Source organism: Eucyclogobius newberryi, unplaced genomic scaffold, assembly GCF_026437365.1.
Source record: "Eucyclogobius newberryi isolate DKJ021-1_F unplaced genomic scaffold, fEucNew1.0.hap1 SCAF_24, whole genome shotgun sequence".
NCBI classification, from domain to species: domain Eukaryota; kingdom Metazoa; phylum Chordata; class Actinopteri; order Gobiiformes; family Gobiidae; genus Eucyclogobius; species Eucyclogobius newberryi.
The window spans coordinates 1,066,017-1,086,016 of NW_027315879.1; the positions used below are offsets into that span (position 1 = coordinate 1,066,017).

Here is a 20,000-nt window from a genome sequence, read left to right on the forward strand (position 1 = left end):
CATGTTTGAAGGACTGTGGAACATAGCCACTTTCGAGTGAAGTATTTATTATAGTAAGAATAGGGTCTATAATTAGGGGGAGAATGTCTTTGAGGAGTCTGCTTGGAATAGGGTCTAGGACACAAGTTGAGCTTTTAGAGGACATAATGGCTGAAGTTATCTCTGCTTGATCAACAGCTGTGAACCTTTCTAGGTTTACAGGTGGATTTATATGGGACGTTAGATTTACAGCTTGGGCTAGTTCAGGGCTAATAGCGGGGGTAATTTCATCTAATTTATCTCTGATTGTTTTTATTTTATTGTTAAAAAATAGGAGGAAATCATCAGAGCTAAGTGTAGCTGGGATTGAGGGCTCTACTGCACTGTGACAGTTTGTTAGCCTAGCTACAGTGCTGAAACGGAATTTAATGTTACTTTTGTTGACTTCTATTAGATTTGAATAATATCTGGTTTGGGCCTTACGCAGAGCCTGCTTATAGGACAGCAGGCAACTTTTCCATGCTTTTAGGGATTCTTCGGTGTGAGAGCGACGAAATAATCCCTCTAACTTTCTAACTCTTTGTTTATGTGAACGCAGTTCTTGGTTGTACCATGGGGAGGCGCGCTTTGGCCTAAATAAATTCTTAGTTACAGAGTGTGGTTGGAATTCAAGGAGAATGACTCATTATCTGTGGTTTATTTCCTTCACGGCAAGGTTCTAGGTCAAACTTTATTGTCTGAGGGCTCTATCCCAGAAATACAGAACGTTTTAGACTCCTAATTCCTTCCACCCTAAGCCTTAATGACAAACGACAAGTTTGTGTTGACACCGTTTGGTCTCCATTCATCTTGCTGCTTCAAAAGACTTCACTCCAATCACACTTAAATTCACACATACACAACTGGCACTGTTTCAATATTTTGCTGTATCTCAGGTCTTCAAGGACCTGTCACTGATTTAACTCAGTGCTGTGAGGTCTGGCGCTTCCGCTGCTGCTGCAGCAGCAACCGTGGGTTTCAGGATCTCTTCCGTCCTATTTTGTTCCTCTCCGTAGAATAGGTAACACGGTTTTGGACTTCACCGGAAATTTTAGAGGACGCAGACTCAAGGCTTTGTCGACCCTTTTTCCAGTCCTAATTTTGTTCCTCTCCGTAGACTAGGTAACACGGTTTAGGACTTTACCGGAAATTTTAGAGGACGCAGACTCAAGGCTTTATCGACCCTTTTTTTGCCTACCCAAATAAATAAAGATTGAGCATTACCCATTTTCTTTTTCTGATTTCAATGTTCCACATTTATTTATTTTCTTTTCACTCAAGATTTACTTTTAGGCTTTACACAGTGCACTTTTCTCTTCTACTACATAACATATTTATAACAGGTTTTCTTAGTCACCTTCCTGTGTCTTCTTTTCGCTGAAAATTTGGATTGCCTTGAGACATGAAGCCGAACTCCTGTCCCTGAACGGGTGCTGAGTGACGATCTACTACCCTCACTGCCGTGGCCACGGTCTTCACAGGTTACGGCACCATAGCTCGTCTGTCCACGGGCATCCGGCTCTGAAGGACCAAATAAAATGTCAGAGTTAAGCGTTCCAAAAACAAGAAGGAGGAGGCAGTTATTTTACTTGCGCGAGGAGAAATGTTTAAGGTCTCACTAACAGGACGTCGCTAACATCTCTGAGCTCTCTCCGCATCTCTTCTCAGTTTTATTGGTTGAGAGTTTAACAGTCCAGGGTCAAAAGTTCACAAGACATTGCACATGTGGTTAATGGTCTCAAGATAAACACACACAATGTTAGTTTTCACAAGGCCTTGTTCAGACATTAACATCGGGTTCTTATCTTGGCAAGGTTTAAACAGCATATATCTTCTGCCCAGACTTGATTTAATGTCCAAACAGATGAATCCTCTCCGACCATCTTTTACTGCAATGATCAATACAAAGACACTTATGAGGTTATACTTTCATGGTTTTATATCGATACAAATGACATTATTCACATTTTATTCCATCAGAGATACCAGGCAAAAGGCGAGGGGGGATAGGTGATGGGGCTTTTGTTGGTATAGCAGGAGTCGGGGACATAGGTTTGTGCAGGTAAGACTTCATCAGTGTATACATCAGAGCTCTAGATCTTTCTATATTAGGCCATCTTAAGGCATGATTTGATTAGACATTTAAGATGGCTGGGAAAGCCTCTGGGTGAGAGTAGAATGAGAGTGAGGAAGTGGTAGTCGATGTTGTAGGGGGGGCCCCAGGGCTGCTCTGAGGGCAGGGGCGATGACAGGGATGCTGCCGGGCCTGTCACAGATGGGTCCAAGGCCTTTGATGAGGACCCTATGGGGAATGATTCCTGCGCTGGGATTGTTGTGGTGCTGTTGCTGATGAGTCCTTTGCTAGAGGCGGTGGAGGTGATTGTGGAGCGGCTGGAGCTGAATCCTTTGCTTCTGGTGGCGGAGCGGCTACTGATGAATCCTTGAGTCTGTGGTTGTGGTGCTGTTGATGTTAATACATTATCTCGTTCTCTGGTTGATAGAGCAGGAATTCTGCCGGCTAAAAAACTGGTTTATCTTTCTGTCGATGTTTGAAAGAGGTCCACTTATGAATATTTCAATTTCCATTCTGTCAAGCATGTCGAATAACTTCAAGAAGTCTCTTTTCAAAACTTCAGTCTGTTCCGGTCGTATGTCCACTGCACCCACGTGCACAATCAGCTGTTTAACTCATCGATGTTTGGCCAAAACACTAGGAAGGAGCAACGTTATCTCAGAAACCGTGATGCTGGGAAAAGAATGTGTTTTAATGTTTTTGTGCATCACGTGAGTTATGGAGTGTGTCTAATCAGGACAGACTCTGTGACCTTGATGTTTGACACAGATTCTCTCTGTCTGCCTCCTTTATGCTACGTCATGTATTAGAAAGTGGTAAAAATCTATTTGTAAGCTGTATTTTAGGTGACTCATCTTTGTATAGTTTAGGATTTGCACCGAATTTATTCCAAGATACAGCCTGGTCTTTAGACAGTTTTGGGAACGACTCAGAGTCACTCCTGTTTAGATTGAAAGTAGCAGTTTTTCTTTTTTCCACTGGATTGAATTGTATCTTGAAGTCTTTTTTCAGATTCTAAAGCAAAAATCCGTGCTTGTAGCTCATACATTTCGTTCACAGAGTCTGTTTTCCGTCTTCTACCGGACATGTCGCTGTTGTCAGATCCAAAAATGTTCTTAAAATCCTTGGTTGACTTAAAAAAGTCAGAACCAAACATTTTTGGAAGACAAGAACTGATTAAAAAGCTAAATGAATTAGTTAATTAATTAGGAAAATGAGCTAACAGAAGCTGGAGCAAGCAGTCAAGCGTCTGCACTCTTCGGAAGCAGGAAACTAAAGACTATCTGTAAAGATTAAACTGCCAGATTTCTACTAACTCATGCCAAGCCTTCATCTTTATTATCCCTATAAAACAATTAGTTGACCAATAAGACTCCGTCAACAAATTAACTGACTAAAGATTTACAGCTTCCATACCTTATTTTAGCCTTTAATCCTATTCTAGCCTCAAACCCCAGCCCAGGTTTGCTCTAGATTAACCCTTCAGGTTTTTTTTAATTTATTTTTAGATTAGTTCAATTCTTGAATTTCTTTGGCCCTGGTTGTGTGTTACAGAAGAGGCAGCATCTTATGGAGGAGGCATGGCGGCTACATTTCTCAGAGTTTGGACGTGGGATTTGCATGTACCGGACCTCCAGGACCCGAGACCTGGTACTTAATGGGATCCCAGACTCTCTCAGGGCTGAGCTATGGCTTCTCTTCTCAGGTAAGAGCCTGGGAGCAGGATCACACTCACCAAACACGTCAATGTGCCATGTTCAGCACCACGCACAGTTGCACATTTGTTGAGATGTTTTTTCAAATTTTGATGTCACCACACAATATTAATTCACTAATCTAAAATAAATTCGGATCTATGGTCTACAACCTGATGTTTTTAGGGAGGCATTCTTCTTGTTTAACTAGGGTATAATGTTTGTACAGGTGTACATAATGTGTTTAGTACAGGCTGTGGGTCTAGATAATTTGACGGCCTAAATTCTCCCCAAGGGGCCCAGGTCCAGATGGAGGTTCATCCTGGACTTTACTCAGACTTGCTGGACCAGGCCCTGGACCAGGACTCTCTGGCGAAGGATGAGATCGAGAGGGACCTGCACAGATCCATGCCTGAACACAAGGCTTTCCAGAACCCGACCGGGATCTCAGCCCTGAGGAGGGTCCTGACGGCCTACGCCCAGCGCAACCCAGCTATAGGCTACTGCCAGGTACTATCCACTTATGCTGCTGCTGCTTCTACTGCTGTTGTTACTGTTCATGCCACTTCCACTACCACTGCTGCTACTATTTTTACTATTCTTTCTGCTGTACTACTGCCGTTGGAACTTTTAGCTATCATGTAAAATGTACACAGTATTTATCAATCCACACCACAGGAATATAGCAGGAATACTTATAGGCGTAATGGACGATTTTTCGCCGATTTGAGAACTCAAGCGGAAGTGCGCATGCGCGGCTACACGTGCATTTGTTTATTAGCGCAACGAATTGCATCTCTCGTCTCCGTAGATTTCCGTCTCTTCTGAGCCAGCTCGAACTGTCTTTCTCCGTCTTAATTTTGTCCTGTACACTGAGGGAACTATATTATGATGGATCAATGCGCTTAGACACAGGGAAACGTGCTGCTCTCCAGGTGAGCAGTAGGTGCATCCTATTATTGATACGTGGCAGGACTAATCGGCCGTCCACGAGGAAATGAGACTCAGATTTAGCGCCAAAAAGTCGTCCATTCAACCTTTAAGCATTCAACCTTCAGGCCCCAAAAAAAATTGTCTGTGAACGGTAACCCGACCGACCTGAATTTCAAAAGTATTAAAGAGTATTAAAGTTTAGTATTAAAATAGGAACTCTTAATATTAATGGGGGCAGGGACCAAGTGAAGCAGTTAGCAGTAGCTGCGATATCCATCCATCCATCCGTTTTCTTCCACTTAACACCCTCCAGAGAGGCATCCATGAGCCCGAGCCACCTCAGCTGCCTCCCCTCGACGTGGAGGAGCAGCGGCTCTACTCTGAGCTCCTCCTGTGTGACTGAGCTCCTCACCCTATCTCTAAGGGAGCGTCCTTTCGGTCATTACCCAAAGCTCATGACCATAGTAGCTGCGATAATGAAACAGAAACATATGGATGTGTTATTCAGAATCAGAATCAGAATAAAGTTTATTGCCATTTATCAATGAACAGGATTCACGGATATAGGAACTTGTCTTGGCGGTTCGGTGCAACACAAACATCAACACTGAACCATAAATACAAAAACAATGGACAATAAATAACTACCGGGTATTAAGAATGGGTAAGTAGAGTTAAAAATAGACATGATATGTACACAAAATAAAATATGTGGTGCAATAAAAGTGGACAGTGCAGTGAGTGCAAAGTGCTTAGGAAGTGTTCATGAGTACAACGGCAGAGGGAAAGAAACTGTTCTTGTGACAGTAGGTTCTGGTCCGGATGGACCGCAGGCTCCTGCCTGAGGGGAGTGGCTCAAATAGTCTGTGTGCCGGGTGAGAAGGGTCGGCTATGATTCAACCTGCACGTTCCTACTGGAGACACACAGCACAGGCAGGCAAGGCAGGCTGAAGCAGGGTCTGGTCAGGGCCTTGGGTCTAATATGAGTGCAGGAGTGCCAGTCCTGCTGTCTGAACGGGTTAAACTGGGCAGTGCCACTCACCTGGAGGCGAGGGCGGTAGGCTCCAGCTAGTGCAGGGGACAGTCAGGGACACACATTTTGTCTTGATAAATATCTATGCCCATAACTCACTTACAAGTCAAATGGATTTAGTCCACACATTGAACAGGAAGCTGAAAGATTTTAACAGTGACTCTGTGATAATAGTGGGTGGGGACTGGAACTGTACCATACACAGCCTGGACAGAAATACACCCGACTGCAGCCACCATGTTGGACAGTGTGTTGAGGGAGAATGACCTCATGGACACATGGAGACAGTGCCACTCCACAGCACGTCAGTATTAGGGATGCGTACCGCTACGACGGACCGGATCTGGACTTGTAAAAACGTTTCGTTCAGGTCCAAAAAAAACGAAACCCCGGTGATTCGGTTCTGGACTCATAAAAAAATATAGCACTCGCATACTATATCCTTTTCGTTCTAGAATCTACACCATCTTAAACCTTCCATAGATTGCGAAATTTGCGCTGGAAAAGACGTAAACACTGCCATGCGCCGCTGTCAATGGAGCACCCGGACCCTAATTAGCGACGCACGCGTCTTCAGGGCATAAGTTGAAGCCGGCGAAATAAGTTTAAAGATGCGAGAGACGGCGCGGAACCGTGTATCCACATATGAACACTGAAGTGAAGCCGGTGAGATCGCTGGCTTTATCAGAACTGTTTTAAGCTGTGGCCGCCACGTGCGATGTTGTGATGGTTTATGTGCCGCGTGTTAAAGGGGCGGGGTCAGCGTGGGTTCTTGTCTGGGTCTTTAGTCTGGGTGTAAATATGAATGAAATAACTTAAGTGTTATGTTGTGGTGTGATGAATTTGGTATTAAGTAAATACTAAGTCAAAGTAATATTGCTTAATTGCTGCATTCATTGATTGGAGTTTATATTTTGTAATCGTATTTTGTATTTGTATTCTACAGTTGTTAAATATGGTCTGGTGTTTAATCCTGCTAATAAGATGTATTATTTTGATTTGTTGTGTAAAATATTTTCATGTTCTACTTTTGATACTGCTAAGTTGATTGCTTTATAGTGATTCAAGTTGACTTTTATGCTAGTTTTTGTAACTGTTATTTTACACTGTGACTTAATTATTTACACTGGTGTATTGTCTGTTTGAAGGTTTTTACCTGACTTTTGATGCCAAAGGATCTGCAAAATTAAAGAGTGGAAATGTGTCTAAAGGCAAAACATAGTATCAGATGAAACAGCTGCTCTGACTCTGTCAACAATACTCAACATGCCCTTGTTCAGAAGTTGTTCCTCAAGTAAACACATGAATGTGTGTTAACTGTAGCTTGTGATTTGTAAGTTTAAAGTGAAAAACAGTGAATAAAGCAGACAAGTTGAGTTTATTTCAATCTGCAGTTAAGCCTTGGGTTTGATAGTCGTCCTTTTTCAAGTGTCTTCAACTTAATTTAGCAAAGTAGCTTGTGTTATACTGTTGTAACATTATGCAAATATGGCATGGGTTCAGGTCCGGACTCATTAGGTCCGGACTTGAACCTAAACCTCTGGATTCGAATCCGGACTTGAACCTGAACGTGGGTTTGGGTATGCATCCCTAGTCAGTATACATGGGTCCGGGCCAGTGCAGGCAGTGAGAGTGCAGCCCGAATTTATATAAACCTATCAGACAGGAACCATGTTAAAAGTTCTCAAATCATTCCTACTGTGTTTTCAGATCACCCTTTAGGGTTGCTGGACCAATCTCTGCCAGTGCGTGCTCTATGTTGCCCCTACTGGTCGATTGAACTTAAGACTATTGGAAGAGAGAGAGTTCATTAAGGCATTTGAGGAGTCGTGGGAGCAGTGGAGGATTATGAAGACAGAGGCCATAGGGTCTTTTATGAATGAGAGCAAAGGGGGCGCTAGTTAAGGCAAAAATACACTCTGTGACATTGATGCACCTACCCACTACTTCTTCAAGAGAGGGAAGGCAGTAGGTAATGGACCTAATGCACCTCAAAAGGGCCAATGGAGGGGTCACGGCTGACCCCTCTTTAATGTGTCAGGAGGCCATAGCCTTTTATTCTGAACTGTTTGGGGCCTGTGAGAGTGATGAGTAGAGTCAGGGGCAGATAGATGGCTTATGGGCTCCCCAAGCTAGAGGTGTGGGAGGCAGCATCCCTGGCTTCACCTGTCACTCTGAGATTTGACGTTTTTGGAGAACTGGAGACCAGTTTCATTGCTTTGCTACAAAATAATTGGCAAGGTGTTCTCCAATAGACTCGAGGACTATTTGGACTCAATAATCCACCATACTCAAACGTACTGTATCCCTGGCCGGACCATTATGGACAACCTCTGTCTTATTCGTGACATTATTGTCATTGCTGGTGTAAAGGGGTAGGACAATCCCGTTGAGTGACCAGAACCAGTCAGGCTTTTGACAGGTGGACCATAAATATTTATTTCACATCATGGAGGCGTTTGGCTTTCCCACGCAATTTACTACATGGATTAAGACTTTGTATGCAGGAGCTTCACTGTTGCTAAGGGTAGGGGGTGGGCTCAGCCGGCTGGTCGAGGTAAGTAGGGGCATCCAACAGGGTTGTCCTTTGTCCTCTTCGTCCTTCCCAATAAGCCTCTGCATACGGCATACGCGAACCACATCATGGTGGTCATTGTGGGGAAATCGGATGTGGTGACCTTGCAGCAGAAGCTGTGTCTCTATGAGCGTGCCTCATCTGCCTGTGTAAACTGGAATAAATGTGAAGGTTATCTTCTAGGACAGTGAGCACTAAGGGTGAGACCCAGGACTGCAGTGGAGCACTGATGGGATCAAGTGCTCAGGGGTGTATCTGGGGAGCGAGCTGTTTCGAGCTAAGAACTGGGCAGGTCTTGAGGAAAAAGTGAGTGCCTGATTGTCTCGATGGACCTGGGTCCGGTCCCAGCTGCCTTACAGGGGGAGAGCTTTGGTGGCTAATACCTTGGCTGCCTCCTGTCTCTGGCACCGGTTCACTATGTTGCAACCTCCAGGCTGGTGGATTTTGTCTGGGGCTGACTTAGGGCTGCGGTGATTTACCTGTCAGTGGATGAAGGAGGACAGGGGTTGGTAGAGCTGTAAAGCGGTTCCTCTATGGTCCTCAGCGGTTGCGGACGGAGACAGCTGCAGTCCTGCTGCAAGAAGTAGAAAGGTTGAAATATGACGAACATCTATTCCTCCTGAACCTTAAAAGACTGGATCTGTCGGGAACTTCAGGCACTGAAAGCCTGGAGCTCGGTGATTGACTGCTCCAGGGAGGAGCCATATGGACATGCTGTCCAGGAACCCCTGTTTTATAACACCATGGTAACGAGCAGCCTGTAGGGTTCAGCACAGGTGACATAGGCGTTAGTTGCAGCAGGACTGACCAAGTTGGTTGACTTAAGAACTGAACGGGGGTGGAAGAGCGCGGCTCAGCTGAGTCGGGAAACTGGGCTGAGGTCTGAGCGGGTGCTGCAGAGACTGTTGTAGGAGGTGCAGTGTGGACTCCCAGTGCGCTTCAGAGATGAATTGGGCTTTTATGGACTCCTCCCACCAAACCGGCTGGCGTCCTTCCCCTTTCTGTCTCTGAGGGCTGCCAGAAGACAACAACGGAGGCAATCTAATGTTTGACACCCCTGTCCTCCCAGGAATGTCCACAGTGGAAAAGAATCTCCACCAAAGTCCTTCACCAAGCTGACTTGGCCGGTGTACCTGAGTCCAGGTGGTTGTGAGTGTTGGCCCCAGGCTCTTCTCCGCGGGGCAGCTGGAGGTACCTGTACCACCCCCCCATAGAGAAACGCTGTATGGATCTCCAGTGGAGGGTGGTGCATGAGGCCGTGGCCACTAACAGACATGTCGCACGCTTTGAACCAAGATCAGACATCACAACACGACCCAGACATGTGTACAGCACACTGGTGGGGGCGCTAGAGGAGTTTGAGAGTGTGTGGATGGTAAGGACTGCGCTGTGTGCAGTGAGGGAGGGGGAGCTGCTTTTACATGTGTAGATGTGAAAAGAGGACTTATGATTTTTTACTGTGTGTAAAAGTAAAAAAAGAAAAAGAAGAAAAGAAGCAGAGAGAGAGAGAGATGAGGAGAGAGAGACGCAGGATGAAGCAGAGGGAGAGAGAGAGATATGCAGGATGAAGCAGAGAGAGAGAGAAGCAGAGCGAGAGAGGCGCAGGATGAAGCAGAGAGAGCGATAGAGAGAGAAAGAAGCAGATAGAGAAGCAGAGAGAGACGCAGGATGAAGCCGAGAGAGAAAGAGAGAAGTAGATGGAGAGCGCAAAAAGAGACTATACTCACATTTATTGAGAACTCATTTTAAAACTCGCAATCAGTCCTGCTGTTTCTTTGAAAGTTCCACAAGAGGGGTGAAGCAGGGCTGTGCTTGGTCCCTCCTGTTATTCGCTTTGCACTTGTTTCTCATTGTTTAATATATTGGGCCAATGGTTACAATTTATTGTGTCTCAATTGATGTGACAGAACATAAAATTCCCTGCTACGTAGATGTTCTATTAAATTAAACCAAACCAGAAAGTTCCATACCTAATGTCATGCATTTCCTTCATGACTGGATACAAACTAAATGTAAAAAAAAAAAAAAAAAAATGAAATTGGCCCAGATTTCTCCATCTGTTCTAGACTCCCCTAATATCTATCCCCAAGTGGCTGTTTGATGAGTGGAATAAAACTGTATAAACAAGATTTGTGTGGCAATGCAATAAACCTGGAATCCGATTGAAAATTCTACAATTATCAAAGAAGAAGGCTGGGGTTTACCTTGTCTGAAAGATTACTTTAGTTCAGCTCAAATCAGAGCGTTGCTGTACTGGTAGAGGGAGAGAGAGAGCGAGAGAGAGATGTATGTCTTTTTATGATAGAGAAAGAAATGTTCACAAGGGAGCTGCGGGGGGAGCTCTGTCTTCAGAGTTACATAGCTCTGCTTTTAAAAAAAATAAATAAAATGTTGTCCACAAGGGCACTAAAGCGCTGTCTGTTCACGTCCCTGTTTAATTTGGTGCTATATGTTGACTTTTGTAAGCATGATGTGTTTGTGTTCTCTGTGTCCTTTCAGGCGATGAACATAGTGACGTCAGTGCTGCTCTTGTACTGTCCAGAGGAACAGGCTTTCTGGCTCCTAGTGGCTCTGTGTGAACGACTACTGCCAGACTACTACAACACTAGAGTCACAGGTACAATGGCTCTGGCTGCCCAAGCACTAAATTGACTCAAATGCGGAGTTGTTATTTCTCTGTGGGTGTAATGACAGCTTAGTCCTAACCTTTGTCGTGGTTGCTGGGTGCCGGGTCTAACGCGCTTCAGTGTCCAATTTTGATTGAAATCTTGATTATATAAACACAAAAGTGGATGCTCCCAGACCAAATAAAGCATATGAAAAGGTGGAAAATGGATGGATGGCACAAGTGAAGAATACTGGAGAAAAGTAGAAGATTGCCCACTCAGTTCTATCAATCCAGCGGTAAAAACTGTGTGACCTCCGTAACCCAATCACCCAGCACCAAAACACCTGTGCGTTAATATAGACTTTTTCTCCGCACTGCACCCTGGTGGCTACATTAAATTTAGGTCACATACTTCCCAAATGTAACCCCCAGTGTGACCCAAATTAACCCAAAACGATAGTGACAAAATGGCTCCTACACACCAGCCCCAATTGTGTTACAGCACAATTCCCCCTAAGAAAAGAGCCATTGTGTGAGACCTTGTCCTTTACAGAGCTTCTTGTTGGAGGAAAATCTTTGTGATGGGCCTTTGCAACTTTCCTGTCTTTGTTTTTTTAAAACCCAAGCCACTAATGTCTTTAGCTTGATCCAGTTTGAAATATAGTGCATTTAGGAGGTCATAGATGGAACTAACAATTGAAAGAATGCCACGTCTGGTGTGAGGTTTTTAATCCATTTATAGCTGAAAGGTGGAAGTATCATTCTCCGCACCCCGACTCAGACCAAGGGCCTTTTACACAGGCAGTGTGTCCTGATCCAGGCAAAGCTCCCTGTATGGTTTATTGCGGGATGAACAACAACAGTCTCCGGCTGTTGCTTGTCCACTTTAGGAGCTGGAATCCTCCCTTTAGACACCGGTCAGGGAGGTCTGTAACCAACTGCACTGCCTCCTTCTCTGTGGCCACAGACTTCAGACTGTCATCCACATACTTGTCTGAGGCCTTCACCTGATGGAACATGGCCTGTACGTCGGTCGCGCAACTGGCTCCTCGCGGAATCTAGTCAATACACCAAAGAGGGAGTTTGTAAGATAGCCTGTAGAAGCTGGCTATTCAATGAAGTACCCTTATAGCCTGCTCCACAATCAACACCCACTCGGAAAGTTTTGGGTGGTAGATTCCATGATGTGGAAGGTACAACACCTCTCCATCCTTTGCTTCCGGTTGGTCACAAGGTACCATCTTCGCATAACCTCAGTCAATCAGGTTGGTAATGCAAGGGTCATCCTGGTTAAAGTCCATACAATAATGCCCATGTTGCATACAAACTGATCTTTCCATGATCTCCATGAACTTCTTGTCCTCTATTGACATCCCATGCTCCTCTTCCAGTACCTTTTCATTGAATTCCTATTTGTATAGGGACACCAACAGCTCTTCCAAATTGACAATAGAGATCATGTTGACGTGAATTGTGGAGCAACTCCTATGGTTGTAATTTTCTCCTTTTAATGGTCCATTTATGACCCATCCCAGCAGTGTTCTCATGGCATAGCGTCCATTGTTTTTGCTGTTTATTATCTTCCAGGCTTCCATCAACCTTACTGCATTTGTGCCAATCAAAAGTTCCACCTCAGCATCCAATTCTGGAATATTGATGGCTTTGAAATGTTCGCATTTATAAGATAATCCTTTATTGTCCACACATGGGGAAATTTCATTGTTGCAAAGAACAGATAACTTATAGGAAGTTTGAAAAACACTCTCAATAGAAGATCTCTTATAAACAAAAACTCCTATAGACAAAACCTCCCATTTCCCAACAAGGGATGGAGGGGAAAAATAATAAAAATAAAATTAAATAACTAAATACCATTGCATGTGATCACGACAGTAATTGCACATGAATTGCACAGTAATTGCACATGAATCACAACAGTAATTGTACATGAATATGACAGTATTGCGAGTGTTCAGGACTAACAGTGTTTGTTATAAAGTCTGACAGCAGCAGGAAGGAAAGACCTGCGAAACCTCTCCTTCACACAGCGAGGGTGGATCAGTCTCTCACTGAAGCTGCTCTCCAGAGTGTCCTGCAGGGGGTGACACTCATGGTCCAGCATAGATGTGAATCTAGTCCGGACCCTTCTGTCCCCCACCTCCTGCACCGAGTCCAGAGCACAGCCCAGGACGGAGCTGGACTTCTTGATGACTTTGTCCAGCTTCCTCCTCGCCCTCTCTGTGATGCTGCTGCTCCAGCAGGCCACACCGTACAGGAGGGCTGATGCCACTACAGAGTCGTAGAAGGTCTTCAGGAGTGGCCCTGTCACTCCAAAAGACCTGAGTCTCCTCAGGAGGTAGAGCCTTTACAGTGCGTCTGTGTTGTGAGTCCAGTCCAGTTTGTGGTTCAGATGAACACCCAGGCACTTGTATGAGTCCAGGGGGCGTCTGCGGAAGTCCACCACCATCTCCTTGGTCTTCCCCGCGTTGATGAGGAGGTGGTTCCGCTGACACCAGTCCACAAAGTCCTGCGCCAGTCCTCTGTACTCCGCATCATCGTCGTCCGTGATGAGTCCGATGATGGCAGAGTCGTCAGAGAACCTCTGCAGGACACAGCTGTCCGTGTCATGTCTGAAGTCTGCAGTGTAGAGGGTGAAGAGAAAGGGTGCGAGGACAGTGCCCTGGGGCGCCCCCACACTGCAGGTCCGAGTGTCAGACACACAGTCCCGGGCTCTCACAAACTGGGGTTGGTCTGTGAGGTAGTCCAGGATCCACTTTGCCAGGTCATACTCCACACCAGCAGTCTCCAGCTTGTCCCTCAGGAGCAGCGGCTTGATGGTGTTGAAGGCGCTGGAGAGATCGAAGAACATTTCTCGATATCCTGCTGAGGCAGAGCAAAATAATATGTCTGTTTGCCGTAACCCGACCGAGCCGTCAAAATTATAGCTGACTGAAAAAAAAATCAGCATTTTGTCAAAATTATGCCAAATTCTTTTATGTTTCTTATATTTCGCCGACTCACCGACCGTTTTTTCAAAAAAGCGATGTGTTGAATAATTTTTTGACTCTGGAACTCGCTAAAAATATTACGAAGCCGAAAAATAAATGAAAATGAAACTTAACCCGAGCGGAGAACGTTCAAGTCATTGTCTGTTGAAGCCTGACCCCTGGCGGTCACTGCGTGTCACTGGCAGAAAAAAAAAACGGGATTTGACAGTGGGCTGAAATATGCAGAATTTGTCATATATGATGACCAAGACGTCGACGATTCTACGACATGAAAATGGCCAAAAACTAAAATAATTTGTCCTGTACAAAAATAGTTTATTGGGTGGACTTATTCATTTTTTTGTTTTGTACATTTACGGTAGCATCTCTTTTGATAAATGATAATATTAACTTAATTTCATAGGCAAATTATCATTAAATTCTATCAACAAATTTGGATTTTTTTATGCTTTAAAGTAAAAGAAAAAAGAAAAAAAGAATTTACCTTCCTACCTACCCACTTGAAAAATTTTGGTAGGGTTACACCAAACATACAATTAATTTTTGATCTTTTTTTTGCCTTCAAAGTTAAAAAAAAATAATAATAATTTACCTACCTACCTACCCACTTGAAAAATGGTGGGTCGGGTTACAGCAAACAGACAATTTATCTGGGGCAGCCTGAAGAGGAATATGTTTTCTCGATACGGGTATGACGTCTTCTGTAAAGTTATTTCCTCCCAACTCTGCAACCTCCAGCCCTGTAATGCAGCTGCTTCGCACCGGCTTCTCCTGCACAACATAATAGTTAGGGATCATCTCAAAATGGGTTGAAGCTGAAAAGACTTAATTTTTTTCGTCTCTCTCTGGACCCCCTCCCCCCCTAAAAAAGACTTAAGATTGGCTTCACATAAAATGTTACACGTTGATAAAACGATAGTAGCTTGATAGACCCTGCTCACCTCTAGTGAACATCCCTGAACATCCTTTGGTAAGTTTATATTTAGAAGTTATAAACTCTCCAAATAATGTCACCTGTCGCGCATGTTTGTTTACTCGATCCACATGGTCACGCTCCTAGGGGCCCTACGGCACATCCCATTCAACCCAAACTGTGAGATGACCACATTGTCTCAAGAGGATGAGAGAGTGAGAAACTAATGTTTCTTGTCAAAACCTGTAATTGTCAATTGTCTGCGTTCAGTCGTGCTGTCAGAGTGACAGGAGCAGGACACGCGCTTTCGTCTCAGTGAGAATCTCAGTCTTCTGTGATTGGCCGAAACCTCTTGCGGGTTTATTTTGTTTCCTTCTTCCGGTCAGTGCGTAGCATTTGCTGCGCCGCGTCTTGCCGCAAAAAAGCTTTTCCAACTGTTCTGCACCAGCCGCGTTGGTGACGGCGACGCCCGCCCCACTCCTGCGCTGGCCACGGCGCGCCACGGCGCAGCGCTCACCATGAGCACAGCGCTCGCGGCAGCGGTCGCCGTGAGCGCTCGCCGTGCTCCGCGCACGCACTCGCCGTCTAATGTTGGCCTAATGCTCGTTGCTGATAGTTTTTTAGCATTTCAAAACAATTACTGCCACAACAATGTATTGAAGCTTCAAAGCTTGAATCAAATGAATCAAATGTTGAATCCCTGCCAGTACAATTCTAATACAGATCAACAGAGCGCTTACCAAATCTGTCCCCATCGAATGTGACGGCGACTTACACAGACGGTCCGGACGCGCCGCTTTCCCTGTTCTGCTCGTACATTTATAACATTTCAATACGGGGCGTATAATGAAGGGTGACGCCTCTTTGGTCTTCTCCTCTGTACTTTCCTCTCAGCGTCGTTTCACACGCAGATGTCCTTGAGGTCTGCAGTTCTCCGGCACAGGTGTCTCCCTTTATTGGAGAGTGTCTTAGAGGAACAATGGGATATGTGTTTGTGTGTGCGTGTAAGGAGGAGTTCTTCATAGTATTTCAAAATATAGTTTAATACTGTCTCGTAAAATGAATATAGTTGGTAATACAATATAGTAAAGTTTATAGTTGGTTATACAATATAGTAAAGTTAATATATTTGGTTTCCCCTTCAGAATCAGAATAGGTTTATTGCCATTGTCAATGAACAAAATTCTAAAACATAGGAACTTGTCTTGGTGGTTCGATGCAACACAAAACAATAAAACAACGAACAAGTCATTACAACAAGCCAAAAAAAGAATAATTTTTTTTTTTTTTAAATAGGCTTAATATGTACAGAAATTTACAGTTGTACAGATATACTGATGTAGTGCAGAAAGTGATGAAATTATGCTTAAAGTGACAGTGTTTAACCCTTCGGGGTCCGGAGCTTTTTTGGCCGTTTTTGGGTACCTTCAATTTTGCCCTGATATACTACATTAAGAAATGTTTACCAGACCAATGTTGGGTATCTTTTTTTTCAGCACAACCTCACCTATATGATCTGTTAGTTAGTTTTTCATTTTGACATACTATTTCAACATACTGGACCTAAACACACACAGAAAAAGTCTGTCTAGAAAAAATATGTTTTTTTCATTGTAAAACCCTCAAACATGCTCAACCAAGCATTTAAAAAGGTTCAAACTGAACCACAAGGTGCAAATATGAACATATAAAAGTATTCTATACAAGCAATAAACCACTATTTACAAGAAAAAGTAGGTAAATCCTCAGGCGTTTTTCTATTTGTGCTACTTCTCAAAACAGTTTCTGTCCAAAATGACACAGAGAGACACATCACATGCCTTGCACTTCCATGTGAGTGATGTTCAGAAGGAACTCTAAACCAGGTCCAACCCAGGTCTAAACCAGGACTAAACCAGGTCTAAACCAGGACTAAACCAGGTCTAAACCAGGTCTAAACCAGGTCTAAACCAGGACTAAACCAGGTCTAAACCAGGACTAAACCAGGACTAAACCAGGTCTAAACCAGGTCTAAACCAGGACTAAACCAGGTCTAAACCAGGTCTAAACTTGATCAACATGAAGTGTGCCCCTCATTTTGCTTCACAACTATATTACTGACAATGAAATACTTGAAATACTAAAACTCTCCAAAACTACTCAAAAACAGCATAATTCCTCTTGTTCGTTCTTCCTCTTTGACTATTTGTCATGTGGCTAATGTTTACGTTCCTCGTGTGCGTCCTGAACATCCGGGTTAGCACAAGGCTAACGTTTTTTTCCGTTTCGTTTTATCACAAAAGACGACAAAGTTATTATAAGAAATGTAACGCGCGCAGAAAAGAGCGCATATTTTTCTGCAAATTTTTAATGGAATTGAAACGTTCATAACTTTGGTTTTATCTGGTGGATTCGAAAAAAACAAAAAACTCAGATGTTGCTACGGGTCTCCACTTCCGTATAACGTCAACTGCATGGTTTTCATGCTACAGGGTCCTAAAGCCGACCATGTTTTCACACGCGCCGGCGCGGGCGTCTACCCCGAAGGGTTAAGAAGCGTTCATGAGTCCAACGGCAGAGGGAAAGAAACTGTTCTTGTGGTGGGAGGTTCTGGTCCGGATGGACCGTGGCCTCTTGCCTGAGGGGATCGGCTCAAAAAGTCCATGTCCTCAGCTGCCGCAGGATGTACATCCCCTGCTGGGCCTTCTTGATGAGAGAGCTGATGGTGGGCCCCCATTTGACGTCCCATGTGATGGTGGTGCCGAGAAAGCGGAGGGAGTCTACAGTGGAGATGGGTGGGTCTGTGATGGTGAGGGGGGGCTGGGGGGCTGTGACTTTCCTGAAGTCCACGATCATCTCCACTGTCTTCTGTGCGTTGAACTCCAGGTTGTTACCGCTGCACCAGGACACCAGCCGGTCCACCTCCCTCCTGTAGACCGACTCATCCTCGTCCGTGATGAGCCCGATGAGGGTGGTATCGTCCGCAAACTTGATTAGCTTTACGGAGTCGTGGCTGGAGGTGCAGCAGTTTGTTTACAGGGAGAAGAGCAGGGGAGAAAGTACAGAGCCCTGTGGCGTTCCTGTGCTGATGGTCCGAGTGTCTGAGACGTTCTTTCCCAGCCGCACGCACTGCCTCCGATCCGTCAGGAAGTCAGTGATCCACCGGCAGGTGGAGTCGTTTTGGCTTGTTTCACACGCAGATGTTCTTGAGGTCTGCAGTTCTCCGGCACAGGTGTCTTCCTTATCAGAGAGTGTCTTCCCTAGCCGGACTCAGGTGGAGTCAGGCACTTTGACCTGGGAGAGCTTGTCCTGGAGCAGAGCAGGGAGGATGATGTCGAATGCAGAGCTGAAATCCACAAACAGGATCCTGGCATAGGTTCCCGGGAGTCCATATGCTGCAAGATGAAGTGGAGTGCCAGGTTGATGGCGTCGTCCAAAGACCTGTTGGCTCTGTAGGCGAACTGCAGGGGGTCCAGCAGGGGGGAGAAGAAGGACTTGAGGTGGGGGAGGACCAGGCGCTCAAATGACTTCATGACTACAGACGTCAGTGCCACAGGTCTGTAGTCATTAAGCCCAGTGTTCCAGGGCTTCTTGGGGATAGGGACAATGATGGACGACTTGAAGCAGACTGGGACATGGCATGACTCCAGGGAGGTGTTAAAAATGCCAGTGAAGACGGGGGCCAGCTCGCCTGCGCAGTGTCTTTAAAGATGGGCTGCAACGTTTGTTAATAAGTGGAAAAAGCTTTCATTTTTTCACAAAAGGTCTGGACGGTTAGTTTTAACCAACGACAAAAAAAATGTCACGAGTTAATTCGGCTAAACCCGACAAAACACTATAGCAACCGCCTTGGTAACCGAATGCTTTAACCGCTGTCGCAAAATCAGCTGCCATACTTCCCCCCATAGTTGCTCCTAGGACAGCAGGGAAACTAGATTTTGTTTTTGCTTCTAACTGGCCCGGCCACAGGGGACTCCAGCCCCGGATGTTTTTGAGTCTTAAAAAAGGGGAATTTGGCAATTTACAGAATATACCAAAATCCATATATCAATAAATACGTTCACTACAGATGTATATTAATTTAACCGTAGAATGCAGCACTGACGGCAACCAATGTGTTAAGCTCATCAGGTAAAACAATAGGATGGGGTGCAGGTGACCCGCATTGGTCTAAAATTATTGATGTAATTCTTTTCATGTTTAAACTTTTTAAAGTCATATGTTACACTCTGTGGTGTTTGTTACAGAGCTTTATATTCAGTGTCATATGTGCAGAGCTGAGGCTGAGCCTCTCCTCTGCGCTGTCCCAGCTCTGAGCACTGATTGGCTTGTCTGGCTGTCCTTTTGAAATGCTTCTCCATCTCTGATAGGATGCTGGCTCTCTTTACCCGTTGTCTCATTAGTTATTTTTGTTGAACTGGTGTATGATTGGCTGCATGTAGAAAGTGGGCGAGAACGTAGCAAGTGCGCAGTGTTTACAGCACGCCATGCGATCTGACCATGGAGCTAACAAAAAGGCATTTTCTACATAATTTAACTGACGTTTTGCAAAAAGTGTAGGCCATAAATAAGAGCAGATCAACTGGTAAAAAAGAGGCATTCAGAACATGTGTTGAAAAACAAAGTTTATCTAATGTAGAATAGACAACAGCACATGATCGTTCAAACAATGAATTAATTGTGGTTGTCAGTGCAGCAGTGGTTTAGAGGAGAGGTTTTATTCATCTACAAAGCTAAAGCAGAGAAACTACAGGACAAACAGCTCATTGGGGCAAGTGTCTGCTAAAGGTAAGACTCACTTTTACTTTCTACAAAAATTAAACAAAATCATATCAGAAGGAGCAGTGCAAAAAGCACAAATGTTCAAATAATTTATCAGTCATAAAGTAAGACTTCAAAACTGTTACTTCAAGCAGAATATTACTCAGGAAAGGGTAAAAGTGTAGTGTCTGAAACTTACTATATACGGTAAGCTGATATGATGCAATCTGGCTAGCTCAATCAGTAGAGCATGAGACTTTTAATCTCAGGGTCGTGGGTTCGAGCCGTGCGTTAGGAGCAAAGCTTTTTTCTCGTTGGTTTTGTCAAGTTTAAATTAGAACTCCAAGATGTCCAATTTCTTTAAAAAGTACATATAACTAAATAAGATAAAATAAGATAAGATA

The 20,000-nt window shown here is 44.5% G+C and overlaps 1 protein-coding gene across 2 annotated transcripts in view; it reads left to right on the forward strand.

The window, feature by feature from the left end:
- Window positions 1-20,000, forward strand: part of LOC140372494 (TBC1 domain family member 9B-like) — a 115,633-nt gene that overhangs the window by 61,370 nt on the left and 34,263 nt on the right. For both annotated transcript variants that reach the window (XM_072459602.1, XM_072459601.1), the window contains exons 9-11: window positions 3,647-3,797; window positions 4,082-4,296; window positions 10,827-10,944. In XM_072459602.1, coding sequence (XP_072315703.1) covers window positions 3,647-3,797; window positions 4,082-4,296; window positions 10,827-10,944 — 484 coding nt within the window. The remainder of the gene's footprint in view (window positions 1-3,646; window positions 3,798-4,081; window positions 4,297-10,826; window positions 10,945-20,000) is intronic.